The sequence below is a fragment of the Chaetodon auriga genome, chromosome 3 (genome assembly GCF_051107435.1).
Source record: "Chaetodon auriga isolate fChaAug3 chromosome 3, fChaAug3.hap1, whole genome shotgun sequence".
Taxonomy (NCBI): Eukaryota; Metazoa; Chordata; class Actinopteri; order Chaetodontiformes; family Chaetodontidae; genus Chaetodon; species Chaetodon auriga.
Genome location: NC_135076.1, coordinates 13,230,374 through 13,255,899, shown reverse-complemented (window position 1 = coordinate 13,255,899; position 25,526 = coordinate 13,230,374). Strand labels below are relative to the sequence as shown.

At 41.0% G+C, this 25,526-nt stretch overlaps 3 protein-coding genes across 3 annotated transcripts; 1 reads left to right on the top strand and 2 right to left on the bottom strand.

Annotated features, from left to right (window-relative positions):
• Window positions 1–811: 811 nt before the first annotated feature.
• Window positions 812–2,939, bottom strand: jund (JunD proto-oncogene, AP-1 transcription factor subunit). Its single transcript, XM_076727109.1, has one exon. The coding sequence runs from the start codon at window positions 2,734–2,736 to the stop codon at window positions 1,915–1,917; it is 822 nt and encodes a 273-aa protein (XP_076583224.1). The 5' UTR covers window positions 2,737–2,939; the 3' UTR covers window positions 812–1,914.
• A 10,253-nt stretch (window positions 2,940–13,192) lies between these two features.
• lsm4 (LSM4 homolog, U6 small nuclear RNA and mRNA degradation associated) lies at window positions 13,193–17,388 on the bottom strand. The gene is made up of 5 exons (XM_076721504.1): window positions 17,287–17,388; window positions 16,692–16,733; window positions 16,026–16,124; window positions 15,277–15,457; window positions 13,193–14,004 (listed from the first exon to the last, which is right to left on the bottom strand). Exons 1-5 carry the CDS (start codon window positions 17,287–17,289, stop codon window positions 13,877–13,879), a joined length of 453 nt encoding a protein of 150 aa, XP_076577619.1. The 5' UTR covers window positions 17,290–17,388; the 3' UTR covers window positions 13,193–13,876.
• A 411-nt stretch (window positions 17,389–17,799) lies between these two features.
• Window positions 17,800–25,259, top strand: LOC143314541 (pyroglutamyl-peptidase 1-like). Its single transcript, XM_076721604.1, has 5 exons — window positions 17,800–17,960; window positions 19,525–19,577; window positions 20,684–20,800; window positions 21,266–21,498; window positions 22,340–25,259. Exons 1-5 carry the CDS (start codon window positions 17,927–17,929, stop codon window positions 22,533–22,535), a joined length of 633 nt encoding a protein of 210 aa, XP_076577719.1. The 5' UTR covers window positions 17,800–17,926; the 3' UTR covers window positions 22,536–25,259.
• The last annotated feature ends 267 nt before the right edge of the window (window positions 25,260–25,526 follow it).

Sequence of the window (25,526 nt, the reverse complement as noted above, 5' to 3'; positions counted from 1 at the left end):
ATCGTGTGCAGCATGAAGCAGCTCCTTAAGACAGATGTTAATTGTGGTGCCTCCTTAGGGCAGACATTCAGGGAAACAAGTAATATTGGCCTATTTGTTTCTGATACTGCTGTAAGTGATGCTACGTTTGGTCAAAATCCCAATTGTTATCTTATTCCTGCCTCAGAGTGACTGATAGCACGCTGCTTTCAGGATACCTTTCAAACCTACCCTCATTTTTCCGTGGGCCTTGTGGAGCTCCTCTTCAGGATGGCAGAAACTGTGCCAACATGTTCACTAAAATTTCCTTACAACCACCAGTGCTTCAGCATCATTTGCAATGTTCCAGTTAACCAGCAGAGGGAGAAAGACAGCGGGGATGATGTGATGCAGATATCTGTACTACACACACGCTGGCTTCATTAACTGAGCTTTCATCGGAGGAGCAAGCTGTAACTGCATAACCAATTTAGATTAAGTGATGCATGAAAAATGATGATTAAAATGATATTATTGACTTTAAAATGTAGTTAGTTATAGACTCAATTTTGTGTTGGCACTTGAATAAAACCTCCTAACATATTGTCTTACTGTATTTACATTATTTATATAGTGAAACTTAATAAGATCACGTTATTTCTTATGTAACATCTGTTGAATGCCTTCATGAAACTAATGGTTTCAGTGCGTCTTGATCTTGACAAATTTCTATGGAGCAACACCTGAAGGTCTACACCACCCATTCACCGCACACAGCTGGTTTACTGTTGCACACACGAAAACCTTCGGTGCGTTTTAGCCGACATGCACAGAAATGAGAGTTTTGCCAAAATGGAGGAAACAGTGTTTATTGCCAGCAGCATTTAATTCAGAACACAGCAGCATACAGCCAATTAACTGTAGGCTAGAGGTGACAGCAACAGTCAGTGCAACAAAAAGGTAACCACTCTTCACATTAAAACAAGAACACACCGAAATAGGGACACAGAATAGTAAAAAATAGATAAATACATGTTTGTAAAGGGTAAAGATAATAAACACTGATTAATTGCACCCTTTGACACCCAGCTATGGGCAACATTCGAGTATGTCAACAACATGCAAATTGTTCCCTACAGACATGTATGGTAAACAGTGCATATATGCATATTATCTGTTTCATGTCCAATGTAGGTGTACGCTTTTTTATTTATTTATTTATTTTTTTACAGCCAATTCTTCATATATTAATCTGTGTCATAAATGTGCATATTACTGTAGAAATGTTGAAAATCCGTTTGGTCCAGGTTTAAGGCTGTGTACAGCCACAGTCAGACTGTAAACATTTTTACAGGAAAATAAATCTAAATATGTGCCTTTGTCATTTAAGTCTGTCACACACAGTGCCTCGTTCTCCCGTCAGGAATTCCCATGGCCAAATTCCATTTAGAAAATTGCGGTTTAATGTTGCCTTGTTCACCAGTAAACATACATACGAGGTAGAACAAGACTTCATACATCAAATATATTGAAGGCCAACGCTCTTCATTTCGGCATAAATTCAATAAACCAACTGGTGATTATTTATTTAAAAATCCAATAAATAATACTGTTGCGTGGGGTGACTGGAGCAATGTTCCTGGAAATTGCTTTTATTGCTGTTGTTTTTCGGGAATAAAAATTCAACTTGTCCATATTAGTGGCCGAATATGGCAAAAGAGTCTCATCACCCACTATCCTAAATTGTGTTCTACCAGGTATGTTTATATTTTGCCGTTGCTCAAAGCCATTTAAAAAGCCCATTATTAATGTACAGTTTGGCCTGCGTGGCCTGGCACACATTCCACTCGGAGCGGCACACATCTGGGCTACGTTACTTACAGAAAAACCAACATTAACAAAGTCCATGAAGCTTATATGCTGGTCGGTAGCCCAACTGCAGGTCCGTCCCTCCGACTAGTGTACTTGAACCTCGTGTGGCAGCAGCTGGCAGCCGCTGTTGACATGGGTGAGGACTTTCTGTTTCAGCTGGGCCACTTGCTCCCTAAGCAGGCTCGCCGTTGAGGCCAGATCGGTGTTATGACTTTTCAGCGTTTTGACCTTGTCCTCCAGCCTGGAGATCCGCTCCAGTTTGCGCATCCGACACTTGGAGGCTGCAATCCGGTTCCTGAGCCTCTTCCTCTCGGCTTTCATGCGCTCCTGTGAGTCAATGTCGATGGGAGACAGCGGCGGGCTCTCCCCGAAGCTCTGAACGTCGGGGACAGTCTGAGGCTCCTCCTTCAGCGGCTGGACCCGAGAGAGCTCCGGCTGCGGCGGGGCTGTCCCCAAATGATGCGACGGAGGAGGCGGGAAAGGGACTGTGTCTGTGGAGTAGTTGACGGTGGTTTCCAGTGGCCCGCTGCCGTAACTGTTCAAGTTTGTATACACCGGTAGATCCGGCTGGATGGTGACCGGGGCGATGTTAGCGCCCAGATCCAGGCTGCTGTTCGTCTGCCCGGCTCCGCTCAGCTGATTCTGCTTGTGTAGGTCCTCCAGCGCCTTGACGAAACCCTCGGCGAACTCCTGCTCGTCCGTTACCGTCTTCGGGTAGAGGAACTGGGAGCTGGTCGGTGTCGTGGTGACCATCCCGTTGGACTGGATGATTAGCCTCTCCAACTCCGGGGAGGCCAGCTTGAGCAGCCCCAAGTCCGGGGAGCTGAGGATGCTCTCGGCGTCGCGGAGATGCGGTTTGAGGTCTGCGTCGTCCGCCAGGCTCAAGTTAATATCCTTCTTCATCATTATTTCCGTGGTCGCAAACACAAGTGGTACCGTTCAGCACTCCTTCAGAGCGGAGCCCTGCCCATAACCTTCAAGAAATCAACGGTAATGTTCAATATCGTGTGTTTAATTAATATTTTTAACACGCCGCTAAAACCGTCGTGGGTCTTCAGCTCTCGCGCAAGATCTTGGTGTACTATGTATCCGCGCGCACCGCCGCGAGCTTTTCTAGGCTCGCACGTTCCATTATGTCACACCAGAGCGCGCGCATTGGGCAGAAATTACGTTTCCCGACTTTTATTGAAATAAGGGGACGAACCGACCAGGGAGGAGGAGACAAGAAAGAGGTCTCACTCTGCGCCTCTTTTCAGTGTCCGGCGACAATCTTAACCGCAGACGGCAGTTCTTGTAACTGTAATGATATGTAATGTAGTATTACATCATCTTCACGGACTTTCCGAAAAGATAACATTACTATGTCCATTCATTTTGAGGCTAAACATTTTCTACCACTGGCGTTTGTATTGACTATAAATGTTGGATTATCAATAACTGCTGCTTTCATGAGTCTTTATTATTTTGGCAGCTGTTAAAATCTAAAACATCACAACACATGTCTCTCTGGACTCCGTTACAGAGTCTCCTTATCACCCAGAGGTCAAATTTCATGTCGTGAATAAAAGAAGCTTTTTTCACTCAGGTCACCCTCTTAGGTTTATCTAAAGAGCACCAATTTGAGCTTTACCAACGTTTACATTTCTGGTGATGTGCATCAGTCAGTTGACCTGTCACACTTTAGAATTAAATATCTGGATGACTTCTGGATGGATTTCTATTAAATAAGTTACAGGACATCAGTCAATGTAAAGGACATTCATGGTCCTCGGAGACTCAGAGTCCTAAGCTGCAGTACCAGATGGCTTGGACAGCGTGGTTGATTATAATGAGTTTAATCCTGGGTCACCAAACTTTATAAACTCATAAGAGTCATTCAGGTGGTAGTTGTTACTCCCTTCCAGGTCTAACACAGCAATGGGAGTGAAGGAGACGTCACTCAGTTCCAGTCAGTACATGCACCCAGAGTCACAGGCAGAATGAGAGAGAACACCAGTGAGTATCTACCATGGGTGTGTTCAACCTTTCAAATAAATAGTGTGTGAATCCATGATATTATTTTTCTGGAAGTCCACAAATGACCATCCAGTATCCTTTCAAAGTCGTTGGGTTTTTCCAGTATTGCAAACATTTTCTTTCATGTAGGAGGTTTCATTTTCCCTTAGGTCACTGGCTGAGAGATGGTTTTTCCCAAAACACAGCAGCTATATTTGCCATTGGGATAACAAAATATAACATATTTTTTTAGTTACATATGCCAAGTAAAAATAACTTTTGAACTATTTTCCTTGAATAACAAATGAAATACAGTTCTTTCTACCTATTAATGTGTTAATGTTGGTGACAGACAGACAACACACTGATGTTAAACTGGGAATACAGGATATGAACTTCAGTCATGGTCAGTTACACAGACACGCTTATATTTCTATGTAACAGCTGAGCATCTGCTGAAGAAAACCATGAGATGTGGCTGAAAGCTCCTGTTAATGGACCTTATGTTAAGATTTTTTAAACTCTTTCCAAGGTCAAGACTGAACTTCAACTCGCTACCGAGTGATTCACCTTCTCATTAGATGATCTTTGGTGCCAGTTCTGTTGCCAGGGAGACCAGGGAGGAACTACAACAGTGAGGTGGTGCATTGAGGTATGATGCCATGGTGAGTATTGACTGGTGCATGTCTTGTTTACATTTTCAGTCTAGTGAAATGATCATTATTTCTTCTTAAATCTCAGAATGATGATGGTGGTCTAGTTATTAAACTGCAGGACTTCATGGAAATGTCTGACTGCTTACTCCTGTGTTTCTGCCCTCAGCCAAGAGGCTTGTTGAATATCTGCACATCAGAATTAGGGGAAGTTGAATCTGAAACTAATCTGATTTCAACACTTCCTCTGGTCAGTCAAGAATTTTCAAGTTGTTTTGGAGTTGGATTCATTTTCCATGACAGATTTACCAATTTCACTTTCCATGCCATTTTTTTTAAACGGATATCAAATCAGTGTCCATTTCTAATCACAGTATTTTCATTTCCCTTTTTAATGTTTCATGACCCGATTAACTGGAAGAGTTTAACAAGTATGACCACTGTCTCTTTTATGTGGATTTGTTCTCCATGAATGAGGTGGAAATCCTCTGTGCCAGTTTGGTGAGCATGTCTCATAATGGAAGCTCTGTTTGTCCAGAGTTGGTACATTTTATCAAGATTTTACCTCCTATAACATTCAACAGACTCATTCTGTTTCACTTAATAATCACACGTAATTCAGTTGTGTGACTAGTGTGTGTAATTTGGTCGCACTTTTATGCACTTATATCACTATTGTGTGCTTCAAACACACTTCAAGCCACAGCAAATGTACATTAGAACTTCTGTTGTGGTGTTTCCTGTTAATACAGTACAGAACATAACACGCATGTGAGCATTGCAGGTGAATTGTCCTTTTGATGTGACAAACTAATGTGACAAGTTTGTGTTTGGTTTCCTCCCCTTTCATGTGATGTTTGCGCTCTGGCCATAAATACACAGATGCAGCAGTCAGTGAATGAATTTAGTAAGATAAAGATTTAATAATGAATGAATATCCAAAAATATTTGGAGCCTAATATTATGGAGCAATGGACCTTGTTTCCTTGATTACCAACCAGTGCTGGCTTGCAAAGGGTTACAAAGACGGGGTATGTGCGTCACAGGTAGGCCCCATCTATCACTGCAAAGCTTGGTGTGGGAGGATCACATGATGGACCCTGTGATGTCAGATCTGTGGCGGAAATGGAGGTGGGGTTGGGGGGGGGGGGGGGGGGGGGGGGGGGTAAACCAACAGAGGAGAGATATTTTTGTCTGAGTATCATTGTAGAGACAGTGGGGGTGCCGAGCCTGCAGTCGAGAAAGAAAGGGCAGACGGCAGCTGGAAAAGGATGTAACACACACACAACACATCCATTCATTCTCCTTTCCCTTTAATTCATAACACACCAACACAAAATGCGAGCGACATACAGTTACAAAGAATTAAACAAGACACCTTTTTCATTTTTGACGCCGACATTTTGCTCCCTCTCATAATAACTGTGCATATGAATTCGATTTTAACGTGTAATTAAAACTACGTCAAATCATTTCCCTATGATTGTGCAAGCATTGTCTTGCAGTCAATGTGTGAGATCAGAGCATGGGAGTAGAGTATGTAGAAAAGACTTTATTGCAGGGGTGAGTTTGAGTATCAGTATCGTGGACATTTTGATACTGGTTTGTAAACCATGAAAACTCTGGTTGATCAGTCAGTATTAGATCCCACTGTTACCAACATAACACAGCTGCTGCAGTTCATGAAGAATGAAACGACACATTTTGACAGCTGCTTTTCGAGCCTACACCAAGTGAGACTTTGATACTTAAAGAAGCAGATTTTGGTTCGGGGATCACTTGAGAGTTGCATTATAGTTGTAATTCAGGTGGAAGTGCACCAAGAGAACAAGGTGAAGTCCTGCACTCTGTCACTGACTTCATTAGACAGACAGTGCCTCTCAGCCATGGACTACTGCTAGCGATCAAATTCATAATGTATCCCAACAGTGTCTTTATACTTGAAGTGCAACACAGAGGAAACAATAACTAATGATCATTTCATTTTGCATTAATTAATTTTCATGTAGGCCTGTATAGTACCGCAGATGTGCATTAGACAATACTTAGAGTGAAAAGTGACCCAGACAGATATTCTAAAATCATTCAAAACTGATTTTTTCTTTTGTGTGCATGACGTATGACAAAATGAAATGTCAAGATCCAGTTTTGATTTTAATTTAAGAATACATAACTACACAAAATATAAAGGAAATTTAAGGTAACGCAGCAGTCACCAAAAAAAAAAAAAAGACTGAGTTGATTCTTATAAATTCTGAGTACTGCTGAGTAAGTTTTCCAGATACGAAAACTCTCAGTAAATAGCCTTTTAGTGCGTCACCATGTTATAATGTGTCATATGACGGCTCAATGTTCTAAATTCTTCAAAGACGAGTCAACATGAGCTGAGGTGTAAACTCTGGCATGCAGCAGTCATTTTTTATCAGTGACTGTGGGTCAATACTGCAAGCCAAGGCAGAGCGGCATGAGCTGTCAGGAATGCTGAGCATCGGCTTCCGCTGTGCCAGGGCCCAGCAGAGATCAGGAACATGTTGTATTATATTGAGCAACATGTGGTTGATGTGTGGTTTGTGCTTCAGGCATGAGGGTCCTTTCAAGGCATTAGGAGAAATGGCATCCATCTTCTGCTGTGAGACAGAAACTTTAACGGTTGGCTTACGTTCACGCTCGCATCTCTGAATTTCTCGTGAATCTTCTGTGGAGGCTGAAAGTTAATGAAGCTCAGCACACAAGTAAAGTGTTATATTGCTCTGCTGGGAACTGATCTGGCGAGCGCACATGGATGTAATTAAATATTGCGTGAGGCATTCTTTCAGAGTAGTTAACTCGACAAATGTCGGGTCTTGATCCGAGCCAGCAGTGTCACAGCGGCAGAACGGCAGGTATGTGATTTTGTGTGGGCACGTGTGCTCAAAAATACAGCACAAGTCATACAGAACCTTATCTTAGATCTCATTTCCTTTTGCAGCACTTACGTTTCTTTCACATATCAACATTCTGGGTTTAGAGGAATATATTGTTTTATCTGCAGCTGTGGAGCCCTGACCATGAACCTGGACACTTTTGGTTGTAATGGTTTGGTTGAACCAAAGCTTCCACTACTGTTGTAGTCATTCTGAATTATTTTATATTAAATGTTGTGTGTATTTTTACAAGACTAATGTTATCATGTAAGTAACATTCAATCACCATAAATATGTGAATATCTTAATTTAGGTGAAAATACAAGTCACATCATGAAACACCTATCCTGTTAAATATAAAAGGGTTCAGTGTGCACGCATGGAGGGAGGGGGGTGTTGTGTCCTCACAGTATGTTTAGCAGTACACAATTAGTGTTAAATAAAGTAAATAACAATCCTGACAATTACGGGCATACATGTATTTGCATGAGTCCCACTAACCTGCTCCACTGAGCCGGATGACGTAGTTTCAAAGTGTAGGTGAAGTTCCACACTCATGTAGGCCGTAGGAACCCCATGCACGAAGTGACAGTGTATGTATGAGGTCGTGTATGTGTGTGTTTGTGTGTGTGCAAACCAGCAGTTTACACACACTGACAATTTCACACACTTAACCACAAAACCTCACCGGGGCCTACACCTTTTCATGGCTAAACGTGTGCTGTTGTAGAAACACAGATAAAGCATCTGATACTTGATTCATATCTTTTCCAGCTCATGGTGCTGTTACAGCAGTGCATGTTTTTCTGGACCATTACACCCGAATACATATATACAGACATATTTATAGTCTTTATGACACATTTACATAAAGTTCACGCTTAGGACTTCATAATGTTTATGTATTTTAAGCATTTTTCTGATACAACACTCTTACAGTTGCACAGAATCAACTATTTCGTATTATTTTCCCAGTGTAAAACAATACTGATAGTAGTGACCTAAGTGTTGAGCAACGAGCCTTATTTACTTTAAATGGTGGTTTCCATCCATTTTCCAAGCAGACTGTGAAACAGAAAAATGCAAATTATATTTTGCGGAAAAAAAATGTCTTGCTGCCTGTCTGTCTTTAATTACACCCCTGAGGCTGACTGATTTTATATTAAATGTTACCACAAATACATACTTTCAATTTTAGGAGTAGACAGGGTTGAATAGCCACTGGTTCAGCCGTTAAGACATACATCTGGAATGTGTTAAAAGCTAATTAAAAGGGCCGCTGCTGGGCGGAACAATGGCTCAGTGGTTGATACTGCCACCCCAAAGCAAGAGAAGTGGGCTCGGATATCGCCTCTTGTTCTTTCTGTGTTTTCTTTCTCCACATGTAGGACGATGTATGGGTTTCCTCTGCGTGCCCAGGTTTCCTCCCACAGTACAAAGTCAGATGATGCAAGACTCTAAATTGCTTGTAGGCTGGCATGTATGGATAACATGCACAAGATGTATGGTATACTGTATCGCATGTAATGCAGGATATTATACGACATAGGGAATGTGAAATGTTCAGTATTGTTTAGTCTGTAGATATAAGAGTCTTACTCATCAGTGCAGTGTGTACACGCTAAAGGCATCATCCACTGTACTGCAGTATACAGTGATGTGCCCCAGGGATTAATGCTATTGAAATCATTTCACTGGATCCATTCCTTGCACTCATTGTGTTGGATCTCTGAATATTGCAGGTTAAGCTAAGACTTTGTCTTTTTTAAGCAGTAGACCTATATTAAGTAATCAAACACCTTCACCAGCAGTAACAGAGTGATGTGCACATCAATGCATCAATAGTCCAATAATATAACAAAGATTATTCTGAAATGGACCATTTTGCATAACAAGCTTCCATACTTTAAAGACACTTTGAAGCTAATACTTTTCCTTTAAAAAAATAAATAAATAATAAATTTAAATGCAGGACTTTTACTTGTGGGATTACATTTTTTGCATAAGTAAAAGATATCAATACTTCTTCTAGCACTATTCCAGCTCATCAACAATGAGCTTCTTATAGTTTTATGGTGTCAGTAATTGCCTTCAGTCTGTGTCCTGTTGAAATGGGGAAGAGTCATCTCTCAGGAATTAGTCGGAGCCATGTACGGGTTTGGCCGGACGTTCATGGCCACACTCAGATTCAGTCGTCTTTTATCTTCGTTCTAATTTAGCCCCTAATATCACAGGAACTGCCAGTTTGTGTCTCATGTCCAAGCAGTGTTGCTTGTTTCTGTCACTGTATGCCTGTGAAACTAAAGCAGAGAGAATGGAACGAATACAGGAGCCATAGGAACCTATTTTGTATAAAGAAAATCCAGGGAATTTTAACCTCCCCATCTATGATCCCCTGGCACCACACATGTGTTAATCGTCTCAAAGTACTGGTCACAAAAGCTTGACAGGCCATGTGATAAGGTGGCCTGGATATGACCTTCATCGCGGTAAATTCCCGTTCTTGCCTTTTTATCATATTCAAAGTAACCACACAGCTGACTGAACATTAACCAGCATTTGTCAACATGTGTTTGGTTGTAGACTTTGTCTCTAACATCTGTTTTTGCACGTCTTGATTTGCAGTAATTTGTGATCGCTTTGTACATTTTTATTGCTGCACTTGGATTTCTTTTTTTTCTTTTTTTTCTTTTTTACTTCACTATGGGAGTTCTGCCTCCCACAGTTAACACTATTTCCTGGTTTCAAATGACCAGTCAGAAACCTGGGGGCGATGTCAGGCTGACTTCCTTCACTGTTGTCTGTCCCTGGCACAACAGACTACTGCTCGGCTGAAGTGCCCTTAAGCAACACAGTGAACCTCAGCTCTGGCGTTGGCACTCCTTTGGTGACTGTGACCACTGACCCCAGACCTCCCTGTGGAGGCTGAGTATGTGTGTGGAATCTCCCTTCGTTGATTAAAACAGTATCACAGATAAAACAGTGCAGATACTTAAACAACATTTCTCAAAACCTTCACAAGTGCTGTCATCTCAGTTCAAGGGGTAAAAATGTGCCTTGGAAGGAACAGCGTTTCTGTGAGATGAATGAAGAGAGAGAGAGAGAGATGCAGAGCGTGGGGGGAGATGTTTTCCTGGCAGGCTGGGATTAGATGCGGTTCCATAAATATGTTGGGCAGCTTGGTATACTTTGTGCCCGGTGGTAAAAATAGGCCTTCCTCCCAAGGGAAGTGATGACGTCTGCAGCTTGCCTGCATCATCAGCCGCAAGTCGGTTTCATCCTCATGCTGAAAGAGGCAGAGAGACAAAGTGTAGGGGGAGCATCAGTGATCGCCATGGCAACACATGCAGAGTGACGCAGGTAAAAGCAGTTGAAAGGAAGAGAGGTAGTGATTGGCTGGAGACTGCGGTGTTGTGTGGCTGTGTATGGAAGAGATGTGTGGGTGGTAAAGAAGAGGAGGAGGACTCAATAGCCCAGCACTGAGATTAGCACCCACACCCCCAGCACACACACACACACACACACACACACACACACACACACACACACACACACACACACACAGTCCAAGCCTTTTAGCACGGTCGACAATTCAGCCTAGCAATGAGATGATATGATTTAGCATGCTCCTTGAGCACTGACTTCAGAGGCGGTGGAAAATAGTGTTATTTTCCTCCCTCACAAATGCCATCTTGGTTATTATGCATGCATGCATGCATTTTGGGAGGAAAATATTCCCCACATTCCCCCCACATGAACTCAACATATCCTGCTGTTTTATTTCAGTGCCATTAAAATAGACCTTTTGGCAATTCAGTTGCTTTTGCAAAGCGTTCGTCTTGAATTTAATTAAATTTTAAAGGTTGTTCTGCCCTCTAGTCTTCTTCTTTACTGCAGTTCTTCTTCCAGTTGTCATGTTCTATCTCTCCCAACCCCCCTTCCTAATGTTATATTTTTTTCCTCCAAATTAGCTGTACATATCCAGATTGGGTTTTTCAGCTATGATACAACACAGATTGGGTGAAGTTGTTTCATCCGGTCATTGTTGGCATACAATGAAAATGTCATCCTGCAATCTGGTATAAATACTTCAGATTTGCACAACACTTGTAGTCAACAGCAGCGTGTCAACAGCACAGCTGCAGTGCTGTATCATTGTCTACAGTGGTTGTGCTCAGCAACAGTACAGCACTTGGACATTGTGAGGATTCATAGTCCAATGCACAATCAATGTAGTTATGTGCATAAATCTAAGGACATATAAGACAGTGTATTAGGGTCACTGTTGGGGATAAAAATAAAGTTGTTATATTCTGAGAAAAATGAGTAGTCTTGAACGAGTCGAGTACAGTTTTATAAGAAAAATTTAAAGTCTGCAGTCAGTGGAAATGTGTATTACATCATCCACATGTGGGTATATGTGTGTCCTCATGTGTCCTGGTAGTAGAGAATAAGATACAAACCAAAGAGGGACCCACTCATCAAAACATGGAGATGGAGTCTTAATGCAGTCAATAGGGGGGAGTAGGATGAGAAAAAACATTCTTAACTCAGTCAACCGGAAAGCAAAAGATTGGCAATAATATTATCAGTCTAAACAAGCCAAAAAGGGCTCCGGCGCAGGCATGTGGTCACTGGGGCTGTGAGGGCAGACGAGGCAGACCAGTGGTTGGCTTGCTGTGGATGTTTAGATAATGGCTGAGGCAGAAAAGCTCTCTAGTGACGGCTGCTGGACAGGTTGGAAATGGCAAGGTCTGGAACGACTGCACAGACTGAAGCCGAGGAAATGCTGCTGAAGCAATGTTTGGGGCCGGGGGCAGAAGATTGAGGGAGGAGAGTGGGTCAGCAGCCCCCAGGATGAAATCATCCATGTCCAAAGAAGATCTATGGTTCACTTGTGTTTGGCCACACATTAGTGGGCCACTAGCCTGATGTCACCGGAGAGAAATTGGGAACTATAGAGAGATTTAAAGCAAAATGCTACGGAAGTTGCAGCCACGTCTGGTGGTTTTACATTCAGTCTATCAAACATTTGTGGAGATATTTTACTGTACAGACCAAAAGACAGACCGAGCTTCTTTTAAACTAACATTACCTTATCTGGAGTCATATTGATGTTGTCCAGTCACACACAAAAAGTCATAATACAAGTTTACCAATGTGGATGATCATCTGCAGGGACTCAGACTGCAACCACTAAATGTTCTTATGCAGGTTTGGGAGTAAAGGATTAATTACTACATTTTGAAATGATTATATCTGTGTGAACTGATCAATAAATGACTTATGGTATTATTATTAAATGGTATTATGGTTACTCTAAGTTTGTCAGTTCAGCTTTCCATAAAAATAAAAAGCTTGTCTTTAATGCAAGCTTGTTCTTTTTACTGAGTGAGAAATGAGATTCTGATCATCCAGTTCAACCTTTCGTTATGTTTACTGGTTTATGCGTCAAAAATAACTTTAAAGATAATGTGTATGATTGTTGCCACCAAAATAATTATTCTTCTAACGTTGGTCCCGTTCATATGAACTCCTTTATGTCAACAAAGAACTGGTGACACTTTCATGAACTCTTCCATGAGATTTAACTTTCATCCTTATTAGACAGCACATTGGCCACAGGCACCTTTTCCCACTCATCCCAGTTGTGCTTTTCTGGCAACATAAAAGGAGCAAATCCTGGACATGAATCAAGGATTATAATCTCTATGTAGATGAAAGGACACATTTAGTGCAGCAACATTTGATTTCAGGTCATTTTGACAAACAGAGCAGCAGCATCTTTAGACAGGTGAACTGTTCCAAACAAACTTTTTAACAAAAGTTGTTTTATTCTCATGTTCTTGTGTAAATAAATTACAACACTGTCTTTTGTTACAAAAATAAAATGAAACCCAACCAGCAAGACAGACTAGGACTTATTCATGTCAGACTTAAAATGAGAATCTTTTTTTTTTTTTCTTGCTGGAAATCGTAATGATCATAATGTGTCATCTTACAAATGTACCAAAAGTGTTAAGTTTTCAGAGCTGAATCCTCATCCCCCGACTTTACAGCTGTGATCAGCTGACAAAACAAAAAGGTTGCAAACCACAGAAAGTCACAAACATCACAAAAATAAAGAGCAAGTTCAAAATATCCATGCAACTGAAGTTGGGGCTGGGCAGTTTCTTTACCATGAAAACTACCAGAGAAAGAGGGAAAACAAGAAGCTCATTCCAGTGTGATGATACACATTATAAACTGATACTAAAGGCGAAATCTGTCAGCTGTGACTGATACACTGCTATATAGTCATAATTAAAAAAGCAACTTACAAATGCTAAAAAAAAACAAAATTCAGTGCAAAAGCACAGCTTCTCTTAACGTCTGTCAGTGTGATGGTCAGTCTTGACAAACATCAGCAGAAGGAAACACCAGAGAGTTAATTTTATCTTCATGTACTAGAGGAGAAATTGCTCTGAGTATGTGCTGAAGGTGATATGCTGTCTGTCAGTGCTGGTTCTTCATTCCCTGTGGTTTGCCCAGTTTCTTATCCTGTTGCTGCGTCTGCTGCGTCTGCTGCTGCTGCTGGCCCCGACCAGGACCGGTCATTCCTCTGCCGCGGCCGCCAAACAGACCTACAGCGAGAAATAACAAGAGAGCAGGACGTGTATCAAAGGTACTATCACTTACAGTTTGTCACATTTTGTGAAAGACCAGTGAAGTCATACAATGTAAGACAGGCAAGCGAATAAAATGATCCACCAAGTATCAGTGACATCAATGAGGTGCCTGTGCAGAGTTTAAAGGACACTACAAGACAACACCCATCCCTGCCACAGCCTGCTGCCGTCTGGCAAGCAACACAAAAGTATCTGCTGTCATACCACCAGACTACAGAGCAGCTTCTTTCCTCAGGCTGTGAGACTCCTCCACATTCCACCATAAATATTTTTATTTTTATGACTTAGAAATTACTCATCCATTTATATAATATATAGATATTGGATACATTATATACGTAATATTTTGTTTATTGTTGATGTGCCAGTATCCCACTTCCCAACGACAAGAAGTCACAAAGTTTCTTCTGACGGTTTCTTTGTGATGCACATGCAAAGAAATGCTACAAAGCCAGACTGTTAAACTAAGCCAGCTTGTGGGCATTCAAAATACCTGCAGGAAATGAAACCTTGCTTAGTGAAATTTTCATAGCTCGTTAGATGAGTTTGACTTGCCTGCCTGCAACTTTTCCTTAGAATGGATGTTTCCAACGTGACTTCATCGGCTCAAAACAAGCAAGTAAATTATATCTGAACTAAGCAATAGCCAATGTTTGGGGGTTCTGGGAGGAAAACTTTTTTTTTTTTTTTTTTTTTTTTAACATTTTCATGAGGATTTTATTGGCTAAATGTGGCTTTCACACAATTTTATCTGGTATGAAACTATTCTTCAATTTGAGTGCCTGAAATATGGATGTAGAAAAGATGACAGACACCCACTGAGTCGAGATGCAGTCCAATGGGAAGTCCATCACTACTGTGATATAAAATAGCTCACATCTTTGACATCTCAGAAATTAAGAAAAATATTTTATACCTTTGTCTTTGTCTCTCTATGATTTGTTCTGAAACCCTTAAATGATGATTCCTGGATTAATTACACAGAAGATAATTCTTCAACTGCAGTTACAAATCTCCAGAGTTACATGGTTTACACCTTACACTGATGACAGAAAAATAGGCATTTTAACATTTTACTTGCAAATGTTTTGTGAAAAAGCCTCGATGTTCCTAAGAGTACGTGGACTTTATCAGCAGAGAACTTTGGAAATTATGAAAATTTGCCAGTATTCATATTAAGACAGCAGTCTACAGTCCATCTGACCAGCAGGGAGTGTTTCAGCTCACCTCGCCCCGGTCCTCCTCTTCCTTTGCCCTGCTGCTTGTTCTGCTGAGTACCTCCACGCCCGCGGCCCTTTGACACCACCTCCTCCTTCACCATGTCGATGATCTCGTCTGGGATTCGCAGATACTTGATGGTGCTTCCTCTGATGTAGCACTCAGGCATCCTCCAGAACTTATCTCCATCCTGTTAGAAGGGACGGGAGGGGCGTCAAAATTATGAGGTTCTTTGCACAAATACACTCTGGGTTCTACTCACAAAGTAACACACCATTTCAAAACCAGACCAAGTTCTCAACTAACTGCTGGATTATTAAGTAATCACTGAACAGAGGTGGAAGAGATCACCACTGCAAATCCAATGCAAAGGGATGCTATTTTTCAAATGTTTTGAATATGAATACCTCTGGTCTGGACTTCAACATTTTGCAGACTCTGATTAATTAAAAACTAGTAGCAAATTAAGTAGATCAAAAAAGAAAAAGCTAAAGTTCTGGACAAAGAAACACACAGAATCTTAAACGTGTGCTATGCAGAGATTGTTAAAAGCCTCTGTGCTTATTGGCCAGTCTTTTCCTGCATGTTACATTTTCAGCAGCAGACTCTGCAGACAATACTGACACATATGACATACAGCTAAAGCCATGTGCTAGCACTGGGTTGTAGAGATGTCTCCTTTTCCTTTCTCACTGCTGGAAGCCCTGTATGTAAAATATTAGTGACTGCAGAGAAGTGAAAGCAGAGCTTAGCTTTACCCTTGAGGTGCAAATGACTTCTCTCAAGTTGATGTTCATCCAGTTGTCACAGCTGACCAAGTGGCCGTTGTATGTCTCTCCATTCTTCAGCTCCACCAGCTGAAGAGAGAAAGAGTGCCACAAACAACCGCCTGCTTTAGAGGACTGACGACGCAACACAAGATGGAAGGCAGAAAGTAGAGAATATGTCTTCTCACAGCGTTACCCCAAAAAATCAAAACACTGCAATTACAGGCAACACAGATTGCAAGTGACAAAACAACCAGAAACAAAAACAAGATGATCAAGGTTGGATGTAATTTATCCAAATATATTGGACTAATTTAACCTGAAAATAAAATAGCCGGGTAGAAACACCACGCAGCACCACATAGACCATGATACAACAGACAGTACAGTGAGGTGATAAAGGAAGCAGACAGCCAAACCTGGGTGACTGCTTACAGGTTGTTCTTAAACTCCAAATTGATTGGGTGACAGACTAAAAACAGTATAAATATCTTGAATATCTTGAAATACAATTTACTAACAACACTGAACGGTTTAACAGCTGAAGTATTAATTATTTAATCTACATATGATAGGCATTAAAATACATCAAGTAGCTGCTCATCTATAGTGCTACTGATAACATAAGCTCTTTGGCAGTAGAAATGATCTCCTCACCATAGGATGGTTCTGGGCAGTCTTCAGCAGAGACAGTGGAAGCTGCAAAACGAAAGAAAAACAGGTCATACGTAGGAATCCACCTGCCACCAACACTATTTGGTTAAATTGGTAATCTTGACTGCCAGGACTGCGTGTGAGGAACGGCATTATTACCATCCAATTTACAACTTCATACCTACTATAGTACAGGTATGTATTTTCAAACATTTGGATTTCTTTTAGGTTTCTAGGTTTATCCTTTGTATCGCTACTCATAGCACCACGCTAACTATCCCTACTTGCCGCTATGCAAGGCAACGACAAGCTCCCAGTTTGAAGATAAATACGATACACACGATACTTGTATCACCACTTAAGCACGGCAGACACATTTTCTGTAGCTGTATGTTAGGTCTGCGTGCATTTCAAAACAACACTGTGTGGCAAAGATGTTCAGTTTAGCTAGAACAGTTAACGCTAACTTAACTTAGCTAGCATAGCGAGCATCGTTGTGACCAACGCTACAGTGCAGCTAACGCACTTAGCAGGCGTGCTACTGAAAATCTAAGACAGCTGTCAGCGTTATCTCTGAATACTACAGTAAAATAGGTACCATTGTGACAGTAACTCTTCTTGATTTTGTGTCACGCTTGCAGTCTTGGCCCTTCACTGACACGATTCTTCTTCTTCTTCTTCTTCTTCTTCTTCTTCTTCTTCTTCTGCGGCGGATAATTATGGCTGCATCCTAAGATACTGCCATCTACAGTCAACAACACTCATTGTGAAACATTTCTAAATAATATCCATCAATAAATACAATATAAATAAATAAGGGAATACAGTATTCAATAAGGAAATACGTTACTACCACAATAAACAAAAAAAAGCTGAAAAATTATGTACTATTTTTTCATTTTTGGCAATTGCCCATTTATTTTTGACATTGACATTATTTTTGGCAACATTTAGATGTAGTTATTCATTTAAATATTTTCAATTTATTGTGCAGTATACGTATTTAATCATTCGCTTATTATGTCAGTTTTGAGGCCTCATGACAAATCAGCGTCTTTTTGCTGACGTAATCACGTCACGCCTCAGTGGAGCGTGCTGTGAGGAGGACCGGTTTTATTTGTGTCTAGCAGAAGGAGCCGTCAGCTGCGGAGTGTCCTGACTGACTTCACGGTCCTGGTTCAGAACTAAAGACCGGAAAAAAACAAAAAAACGACGGGCCCTCAGTATTAGGACGGGAGATGGATAACAGTAAACGGACTGTGGTCGTTACAGGTTTGTCTTCTTTCTACGGCTATTGTTGTCGTTTCTTGTCGGCAGACTCAACAGCAGGGTGAAGTGGAGGAAAAGTTGTAGGGATGACAGCTGCTCTCACGTTAATGGCGTCGGGCTGTTCACTGCCTCTCACCGCCGCAGTCGCAGACAGCTGGAGGAAACGATTTGCTTGTAGTTGTAATAATAACAACAACAACAACAACAACAACAACAACGTGTAAGTCGTATGAAGTTATTCCTGATAGAATTTAAGGCTACTTACAAGCTAGGTGAAATGATCTTTTTGTTGTTGTCGTTTCCTGTCTGTCTTGAAAGGCCACATCGAACACTGTAAGATAAAGTAAGGTTATTTAAGCAAAAATGAATATCCAACATCATTCACTAGAAATATGATGTCTGCAGATCTTGCAGTTATGCTGTTCTCAATGAAAAAATGTGGTCTTTAATCATAGAGGCAATAGACATTAGTTTATGGTTATTATTATGTATATTATATAGTTAATATGTGTTGCAGACATAATAAACGGCACACAGAGCAACAGTAAATGACAGAGAACATGCCTCTCACATCATTGAAACTGGTATTTTGTAAGATGTGTGTAGAGTGATCTAGGCTGGGCTCTTGTAGTAACAGTGAAAACAGTTTCAACTTTTCTATACAAGAGAAAAAGGGTGCCTGAGTTTGTCTTCTTCATTGTTTTGTATTGTGAGTCAATAACCAACCAGTGATTGTGTTCCAGTGTCGATATCATATTATAACTGCAGTGTTGAACCTTTTAATCTGTGAAGGTTAGCAGAAGCAGTGGCTTGGTGTTTTCAGACACAAAGGGGTGCAGGAGCTCCCAGTCCCAGCTGATAGATGTGGAGATTGCCTGGGAACAGCGCCTTCACAATAGCGGCTGGCTGGCAGCTGCTGGCCCCTCACTCTGCTCCTTTTCAGCAGCCTGTCAGACAGACTGATCCCCCCTCCACCCAATCCCCAGGGACTCACTGACCCTTGGAAGGATGGTTGAAGGGGATCAGTTATAGATCCTTACATAAACAAGCCTGAGTGAATATCCATTGGCTGCTGTTGTGATTTTGTAGGTCATATGGAGAGACGCATGGACAGATTTTTAGTGCTAGATTGATTTTACTTGAGTAATTCAAGGAGCCTGCTGCCGAAACCCAAAAAGAATCACTGCAAGTCAAATGACACCGTAAGCGCTCATGTTCAAGCCATAGCCACAAGACAGAACACAAAGCAGGCCTTATTAATGCTTTATTACAAAGAAAGATCGCTAAAGTCACACACAGCCTTTTGGAAATGAAACTACAATCACATATGTGCTTCTGCAAATGCATTTACATTTGCTTTTTTACATTTTTTCGATAATGGAGTGATCCCACCAGAGATAACGTTGTGTTCTGTCCATACTGGAAGAAGAAACACTACATGGTTTCATCATTTCTGTTTGTGAAAATACAATGTTTAGCCACTCTATGTAGAACTCGAACAGACTCCATAAATGCTAACATAATGTAAAGCTATGCAGCAACCAAAATAACATGTATTTTTTTGCAGGTTTTGGGCCATTTGGAGAGCACACGGTCAACGCTAGCTGGGTGGCAGTACAGGTGTGTTTAACCCCCCACTGATGTTTTAATGCCCATTTTCATTTCCTGTACCAGCGGTGTTAACATAAATCAAACAGAAAGCAGCAAGAGGTTCGTAGATTAAGATAAGGCTATAATAATTGATATGTTTTAATTAGATAAAATTTCTATTTCTTCAGTAAATATTTTCTGTCAACAAACATTTTCTAGCTCATGTTGGCGCTGTTCTTGTGGCGGTCACATGATGCTCTGATAGTTGTCGGCCAGCTTCCCACCGTGCAGTGGTGAGGCTGTCTGGGGTCGCTGCATGTGGGGGATGACGCTGGTTGTCAGGGTGTCTAGACGGACTTGATAGGGATATTAAAAGCAAACAAAAGGTCGCTTTGTGGCGGGGTCACAGACGTGGTCAAGCAAGCCTCTTTTCAATACAAGTGGGGGTCAGTGTCCAGGGATATTTGTCCTGCAGGGAGACTGGGGGAGGTGTTGGTCTACTGGCAGTGACTCTGACGCAGATTTGTCTCACTTACAAGATGTATGTATGGATCTTTTGTTTCATTCTTTTTTGTACTTGTTTTATTTATGAAGACGGATGAGTATATAGTCAAACTTTCTAATTTTGAAATAATGTATTTTTTGCTTTAGCACCCTAAAGCTGACAACAGGCAAAACTTTAGAGAATGTTTTGCCCAAAGATTTGCTGTCAGTGGGCAGTAAATATGACCGAGTAAATATGACTTTACTCGTCGTAAAGCTGTAAGATGCTGTTTACAGCACAAAAAAACAGGTGGACCTTTGAGTTGAGATGATTGTCACATAGTGCTGCAGTCATTGTACCACCTCTCTCCAGGTTAGCTTAAAAATGTTTTGGGCTAAACCTTTTTTCTAATTTAGAAATGGTTGATTTTGGAGCTTGCCAGTGATGCATGCTTGCTTATCAGACTCGCCTTAATTTCACCTGAATAAACTGTATCCAGCGAGATTTTAGCTCCCACTCAGACCACGCGCTCAAGCTGTGCTAGCCTTCATTAGTGTGACATGCTCAAGATAAAAGCATCTAGCAAATGGCAAATGCTATTTTAAAATGCAAATAAGGGTTTTAGCTTTAATGTTTTTGTTTGTCCTGACAGGAACTGAAGAAGCTCGGACTGGGCAGTGAAGTGGACTTGCATGTGTCCGAGGTTCCTGTAGAGTATCAGACAGTCCAGAGTTTGGTTCCTTCATTATGGAAGCAGTATCGTCCACTGGTAAGGGGAGAACATGGTGTATCTATCCATATAATTCTGCTTTTTTACAGAAACTCGTGTCTGCCTTAGTTTCAGGTTAGGTCTATTTTTACTGCCGCCAGTTTCAGTGTAAGTTCTAATTGGATCTGATATACCCAAATAACCACAAATATGTGCAACACGTGCTGCATTCAGTTGAATTGCGTACAGTTATACAAGTATGCAACCGATAACTGTCTTGAGTGCGCCTCTGGCCCAAGCTCACAATGAGGGCATTGAAAACTTGACAGTTTCATATCGGCTCTGGTTTAGTATTGCTTGAGTTCAGATGTGTGTTTTGTGTAAAACATAAATGTGTTTCTGGTCCAGTTAACAGTCACAGTTCATTTTTAGACGCCTCCGATTGAAACCCACACAGAAGCAACAGAGAGAGCTGCTTCAGATGTGATTCTGACTTGTGTTTTTATTGTTTCCTCTCGTTGCCAGTTGGTAGTTCATGTTGGAGTGTCAGGTATGGCCACCACTGTCACGTTGGAAAAGTGTGGCAGAAATCACGGCTACAAGGGCTTGGACAACAGCAGCTTCTGTCCTGATTCGCAGTGTTGCATTGTGGGAGGCCCGGACTGTATTGACTCGGTTATTGACATGGAATCAGTCTGCAAGAGAGTGATGGGCTCGGGGCTGGGAGTAGCTGTGTCCGTCTCCAAAGATGCCGGAAGGTAATTACTTTCTTTTCTTTTTCAGTCACCTTTCCCCTCTGAATCACATGCTTCAACTCCTAATGGACTGACACATGAAAACACATTCACGTCACTCTGTTAAACACGTGAATCAGCTACACACAATGTTAATCTCTGCCTGGAGGGATGCATTTAGTTTGACTGGATGATAGACAGCTGAGGTGAAATGATGTACAGCAGAGTATGGAGTAAAGGTAGTATTTACTATGGGTTAATAGGAAGTCAGATCTCTTCAATCTTTGCAAATCATGTTGAACAGAAGAGTCAAGCTAGCAAACTGCCTTGTTTCAATTCTGTTTTATTTTTTCCCAAACCCTGTGTTTTTTAAATTTCCTGAATCCTGTTTTATGATTCAGTCACATTTTGTCATCAGAAAGAGTGTCTAATCATGTGTTGGATTAATGCAATTTCAACAATTCAGTAAGAAACTATTCCAAATTTAATGGATACCAATGAGTATAATTGCTGTAACACAGCATTACACAATTTTTTATCAAACTGATCTTCTGCAGGACAGCCTCCATATGCAGCTCAAACACACCGGGTCTGATGGTGGCTACTCACATCAGGCAATGCTCCTCCTTGCTAACAATGCTGGACTAGAAACAGGTGTAGCCTGACTCCACACATGCATCCACAAGGTCTTCAATACACTCATATCTTGCATCAGCTGATGTGGTTCAGCACCTCTGAGAGTCTGTTGAAGTGATGAGCTCTTGCAAGCGCACTGCCTCTCTTCTTCTCAGAGGGCCTCTTTGGCACAACTGTGTGTGTAACGCATTCAGGCCCTTCATTCGTTTGATGCTCTCTTTCCTGACAGGTATCTCTGTGACTTCACCTACTACACGTCTCTGTACCTGAGCCACGGTCGCTCTGCCTTCATCCATGTGCCTCCTCTTGGAAAGCCTTACAGCGGGGAAGACCTGGGCCGCGCGCTGCAGGCCATCGTCCGGGAGATGCTGGAGCTTCTGGACCAGGCTGAGGAGAAAATCCACTGCCAGCAGCACTTCCACTAAGTGACCTCCAGATGCCAACCAGCCTCTCCAGCCTTCACCACACAAAAGAAAATTGCACTTAACCACAAGTAGCCAAACTTCTTCTTTCTTTTTTTTTTTTTAATTGTTGTCCTTACAGTGTTTGTTTCTCTTGTCTTAGGTTTTTGCTTCATGTTTTGCTCACCCTGATTCAGTAATGTTTTAATGTGATCCGATGGTGAGAAGGTAAAATTGGGGTCTCTAGACAACCCTCCGTCACGCTGTGATATCAGTTTTTGTCCCACTTCCAAGGAACATAAAACATTGTGAATTTGCAGTTTCTGATACTGTCTGTGAAAAAGTTTGTGTTCGCTAAGAAAACACAGAAGCAAAGTGCAGCTCGTATTTGTTCATATGCAGAGGGTCTGTAATGTGGTGTGTTACAGCCTTTAACTCCAAATGTGACTCCTATTCATGCACCTTATAGAGTTAGGGTTATTGAAGTGGTTATAGAAGTCACATCTGGGGAAACTGTGAAAGTACTCTACAATTTTTTTTCATTTCACTCAGTCACAACATGTTTCAGTCAAAGGGTATTTGCGCCTCTATAACTGATTGATTTACATGACACATTAAGGTTTAAGTAGAAATGTTTCTTAGTTAACTGTGTTTGCTGATTTCTGTTTCCTACATTCTGACTGTGCTGTTTCACTCCTGATGTCGTATTGTTTCTTGAGTCCTTTTTTCTTTATAAGAAGTTGTAAATTTGCCTTCTTTTACAAAGGTTATTTAAATCAGGGAACGGGTTGGTTCCAGCTCATATTCCCCCAGTTTGTCGGCCCAGTTCTGACAGAAAACCCCCAAATCCACCCCACTGAGATCTGGCCCCAGGCTGTGCAATGTTATTTTACAGATCTCAAGTTCACTGATTTATGTTTAGGTCTGTTAGAATTCTATTATGGCTGCACAACTCTTTGAGAAAATATTGAACGACGCAATTATTACGTCAGAAATTTTTTAGGTTGCATTAAACTGAGTTTCATGTTGTGAATCTTAATTGTATATCCATTAATGTTATTTTTAAGTAACTGAACAAACAGAGCTTTCTCCCTTGTTCATTTAATATAATGAGTTACTCACTGTATTGTGGCAAGAAACTGACACTGCACAGGATTTCTGGGAAGTTAAATCATTTTTATTACTGATTTTAGGCAGTAGTGTGTAAATATGCCTATGGGAATGTAACGTCACAAACTTTTTTTTTATCTCACACTGTGACCAAATTACAGAATCCCAAGTTCTTTTTCCTGCAGTTGTGCAGCCTTTGTTGTTATTTCTTGATTAAAGCTTTCCGTTGTTCCCTTTGTTGAATCAGATATAGCTGCTTATTTTATCTGAGGATTTGATTTGATGAAGTTGGACTCTCAGTTCAGTCAGAGTTGGGCCTGGACTTTTATTTCTGTAGCACTTTCTCTTTTTTTTCATTTTTACTTAATCTGGAATATGGACAGCATTTTTAGCTATGTGAATCCTTGCATTTTGTATTTTTATTTGCAGTCACTTTAACATGATATATGTAGCTTTCCAGAAATGCAAATATACATTTTTATCCCCCCGTAGTTATAATTATGTATGACGTATGCTTTATAGGTAAGTAATGCTTTTTCTTTTACTGAGCTTTGGTTTGTTCTGACCTGTTAAAACAAACTACAGCAGGTTCTGTCACTGTGTTTGTGATGGTGCCTCTGTGATGGTGTAAATGTTCTGTTTTATGGCTTTTTTTAATTGGATTGTCTTCCGTTTCAGTGTGTACACCAGCGTTTCCCTGCCAGCTGAGTTGTCAGGACAGCCCATGCTGCCTAGCATAGCTTCAGCTTTAATCAGTTTTGGAAGAAATGTTTAACATTGACTGATCTATATTCTGTGTCAGTACCCTTTGTGTCAGCAGACAAACCATTTATTTGTGGGAAACACAGATATATATTTAAACTGTCATAGCTAGCCTTACGAAACTAACTGAGCACTGTGCTTTGCGTTGCAGCAGTAGTGTTCTCATGGCCTTTTAGTTCATTTTTTCCCACCTGAGTCAAACAACTTGAGTTTGAGTAAATGTCCGTTATATTTAGCTGTGTATGTCATTTTGGTTACTATTCAGTACCACGGTCTGTACCACAGAGTAGCATCCCGGGACACTGAGGTGAACAGACAACTTCTTCTGAGACCTAAATTTTGCCTTAGTATTTGTCGTTTGAACCTTGAATCTTGGTTGTGTGGTTTTAAAATCTCTCGTGGAATATGTTGAAATGATGACCATGTCTTAGCTCGCAGTTTGTAGGTGCTGATATTTTACCGTGTGGCTTTGTGAGTGCTGAGGAGTGAAAGGGTCATGGAGGAGCTGCCCCTAAAATGTCTGCTCATAAAAGTGAAATGCCTCAAGTTTACATATGAGGTGACCTCTGACCCTGACTCTTTCCTGTGCCTTGCTGTTGTTTATGTGTGTTTATGAAAAGGCCTTAAAAATGATCAACGGGTCAGTTCAAAGATATATTACTGATGCTGTCCAGTCAGATGTGTGGCTACCTCAACAGTACTTTTTTATCTCAGTGTGTGCTCTGTTGTACAATAACAGTATGGCTCTGTGATTTATTGTGAGTCTAGGGAGAATCTTCTGAGGTCTTCTGCTTCTGACATTAACAAAGCACTGTTACAACAAGTAATCTTGGCTTTGTAAAAGGAAAGGCTTTGAAATAAAGAGAATTAAAGGATTACAGGTTGCATCTTTGTATTTATTATTACAACTCTGTATTTTTTTTTTCCACTACTTGCTAGTTATACCTTTGAAAAGCATGTAATTGAATTGTCAGACACAATTGACTTGTGCTAATGTAAAGTTGGCAGCCTGCATAAAAGACCTATCAAAGATCATAGATGTTACTATGAGGAACCACTGTGTCATAAATAATTGTTCTGAAATCTGCACTCATGGTTAAGCTCACAAAACATGGCACAACTCCATGCATGTACTCGTCTGCC

Excerpts from the sequence above, each read along its gene's own strand:
- lsm4 (XM_076721504.1), bottom strand. Across the intron at positions 15,458-16,025 it reads AAGTCATTTGCACCTCAAGG|GATGGAGATAAGTTCTGGAG; the intron begins GTAAAGCTAAGC and ends CCCTTCTAACAG. Across the intron at positions 14,005-15,276 it reads AAGAGGAGGACCGGGGCGAG|GTCTGTTTGGCGGCCGCGGC; the intron begins GTGAGCTGAAAC and ends TTCTCGCTGTAG.
- jund (XM_076727109.1), bottom strand. The coding sequence starts at position 2,736 with ATGATGAAGAAGGATATTAACTTGAGCCTGGCGGACGACGCAGACCTC.
- LOC143314541 (XM_076721604.1), top strand. The coding sequence starts at position 17,927 with ATGGATAACAGTAAACGGACTGTGGTCGTTACAG. Across the intron at positions 19,578-20,683 it reads CTAGCTGGGTGGCAGTACAG|GAACTGAAGAAGCTCGGACT; the intron begins GTGTGTTTAACC and ends TTGTCCTGACAG. Across the intron at positions 21,499-22,339 it reads GTCTCCAAAGATGCCGGAAG|GTATCTCTGTGACTTCACCT; the intron begins GTAATTACTTTC and ends CTTTCCTGACAG.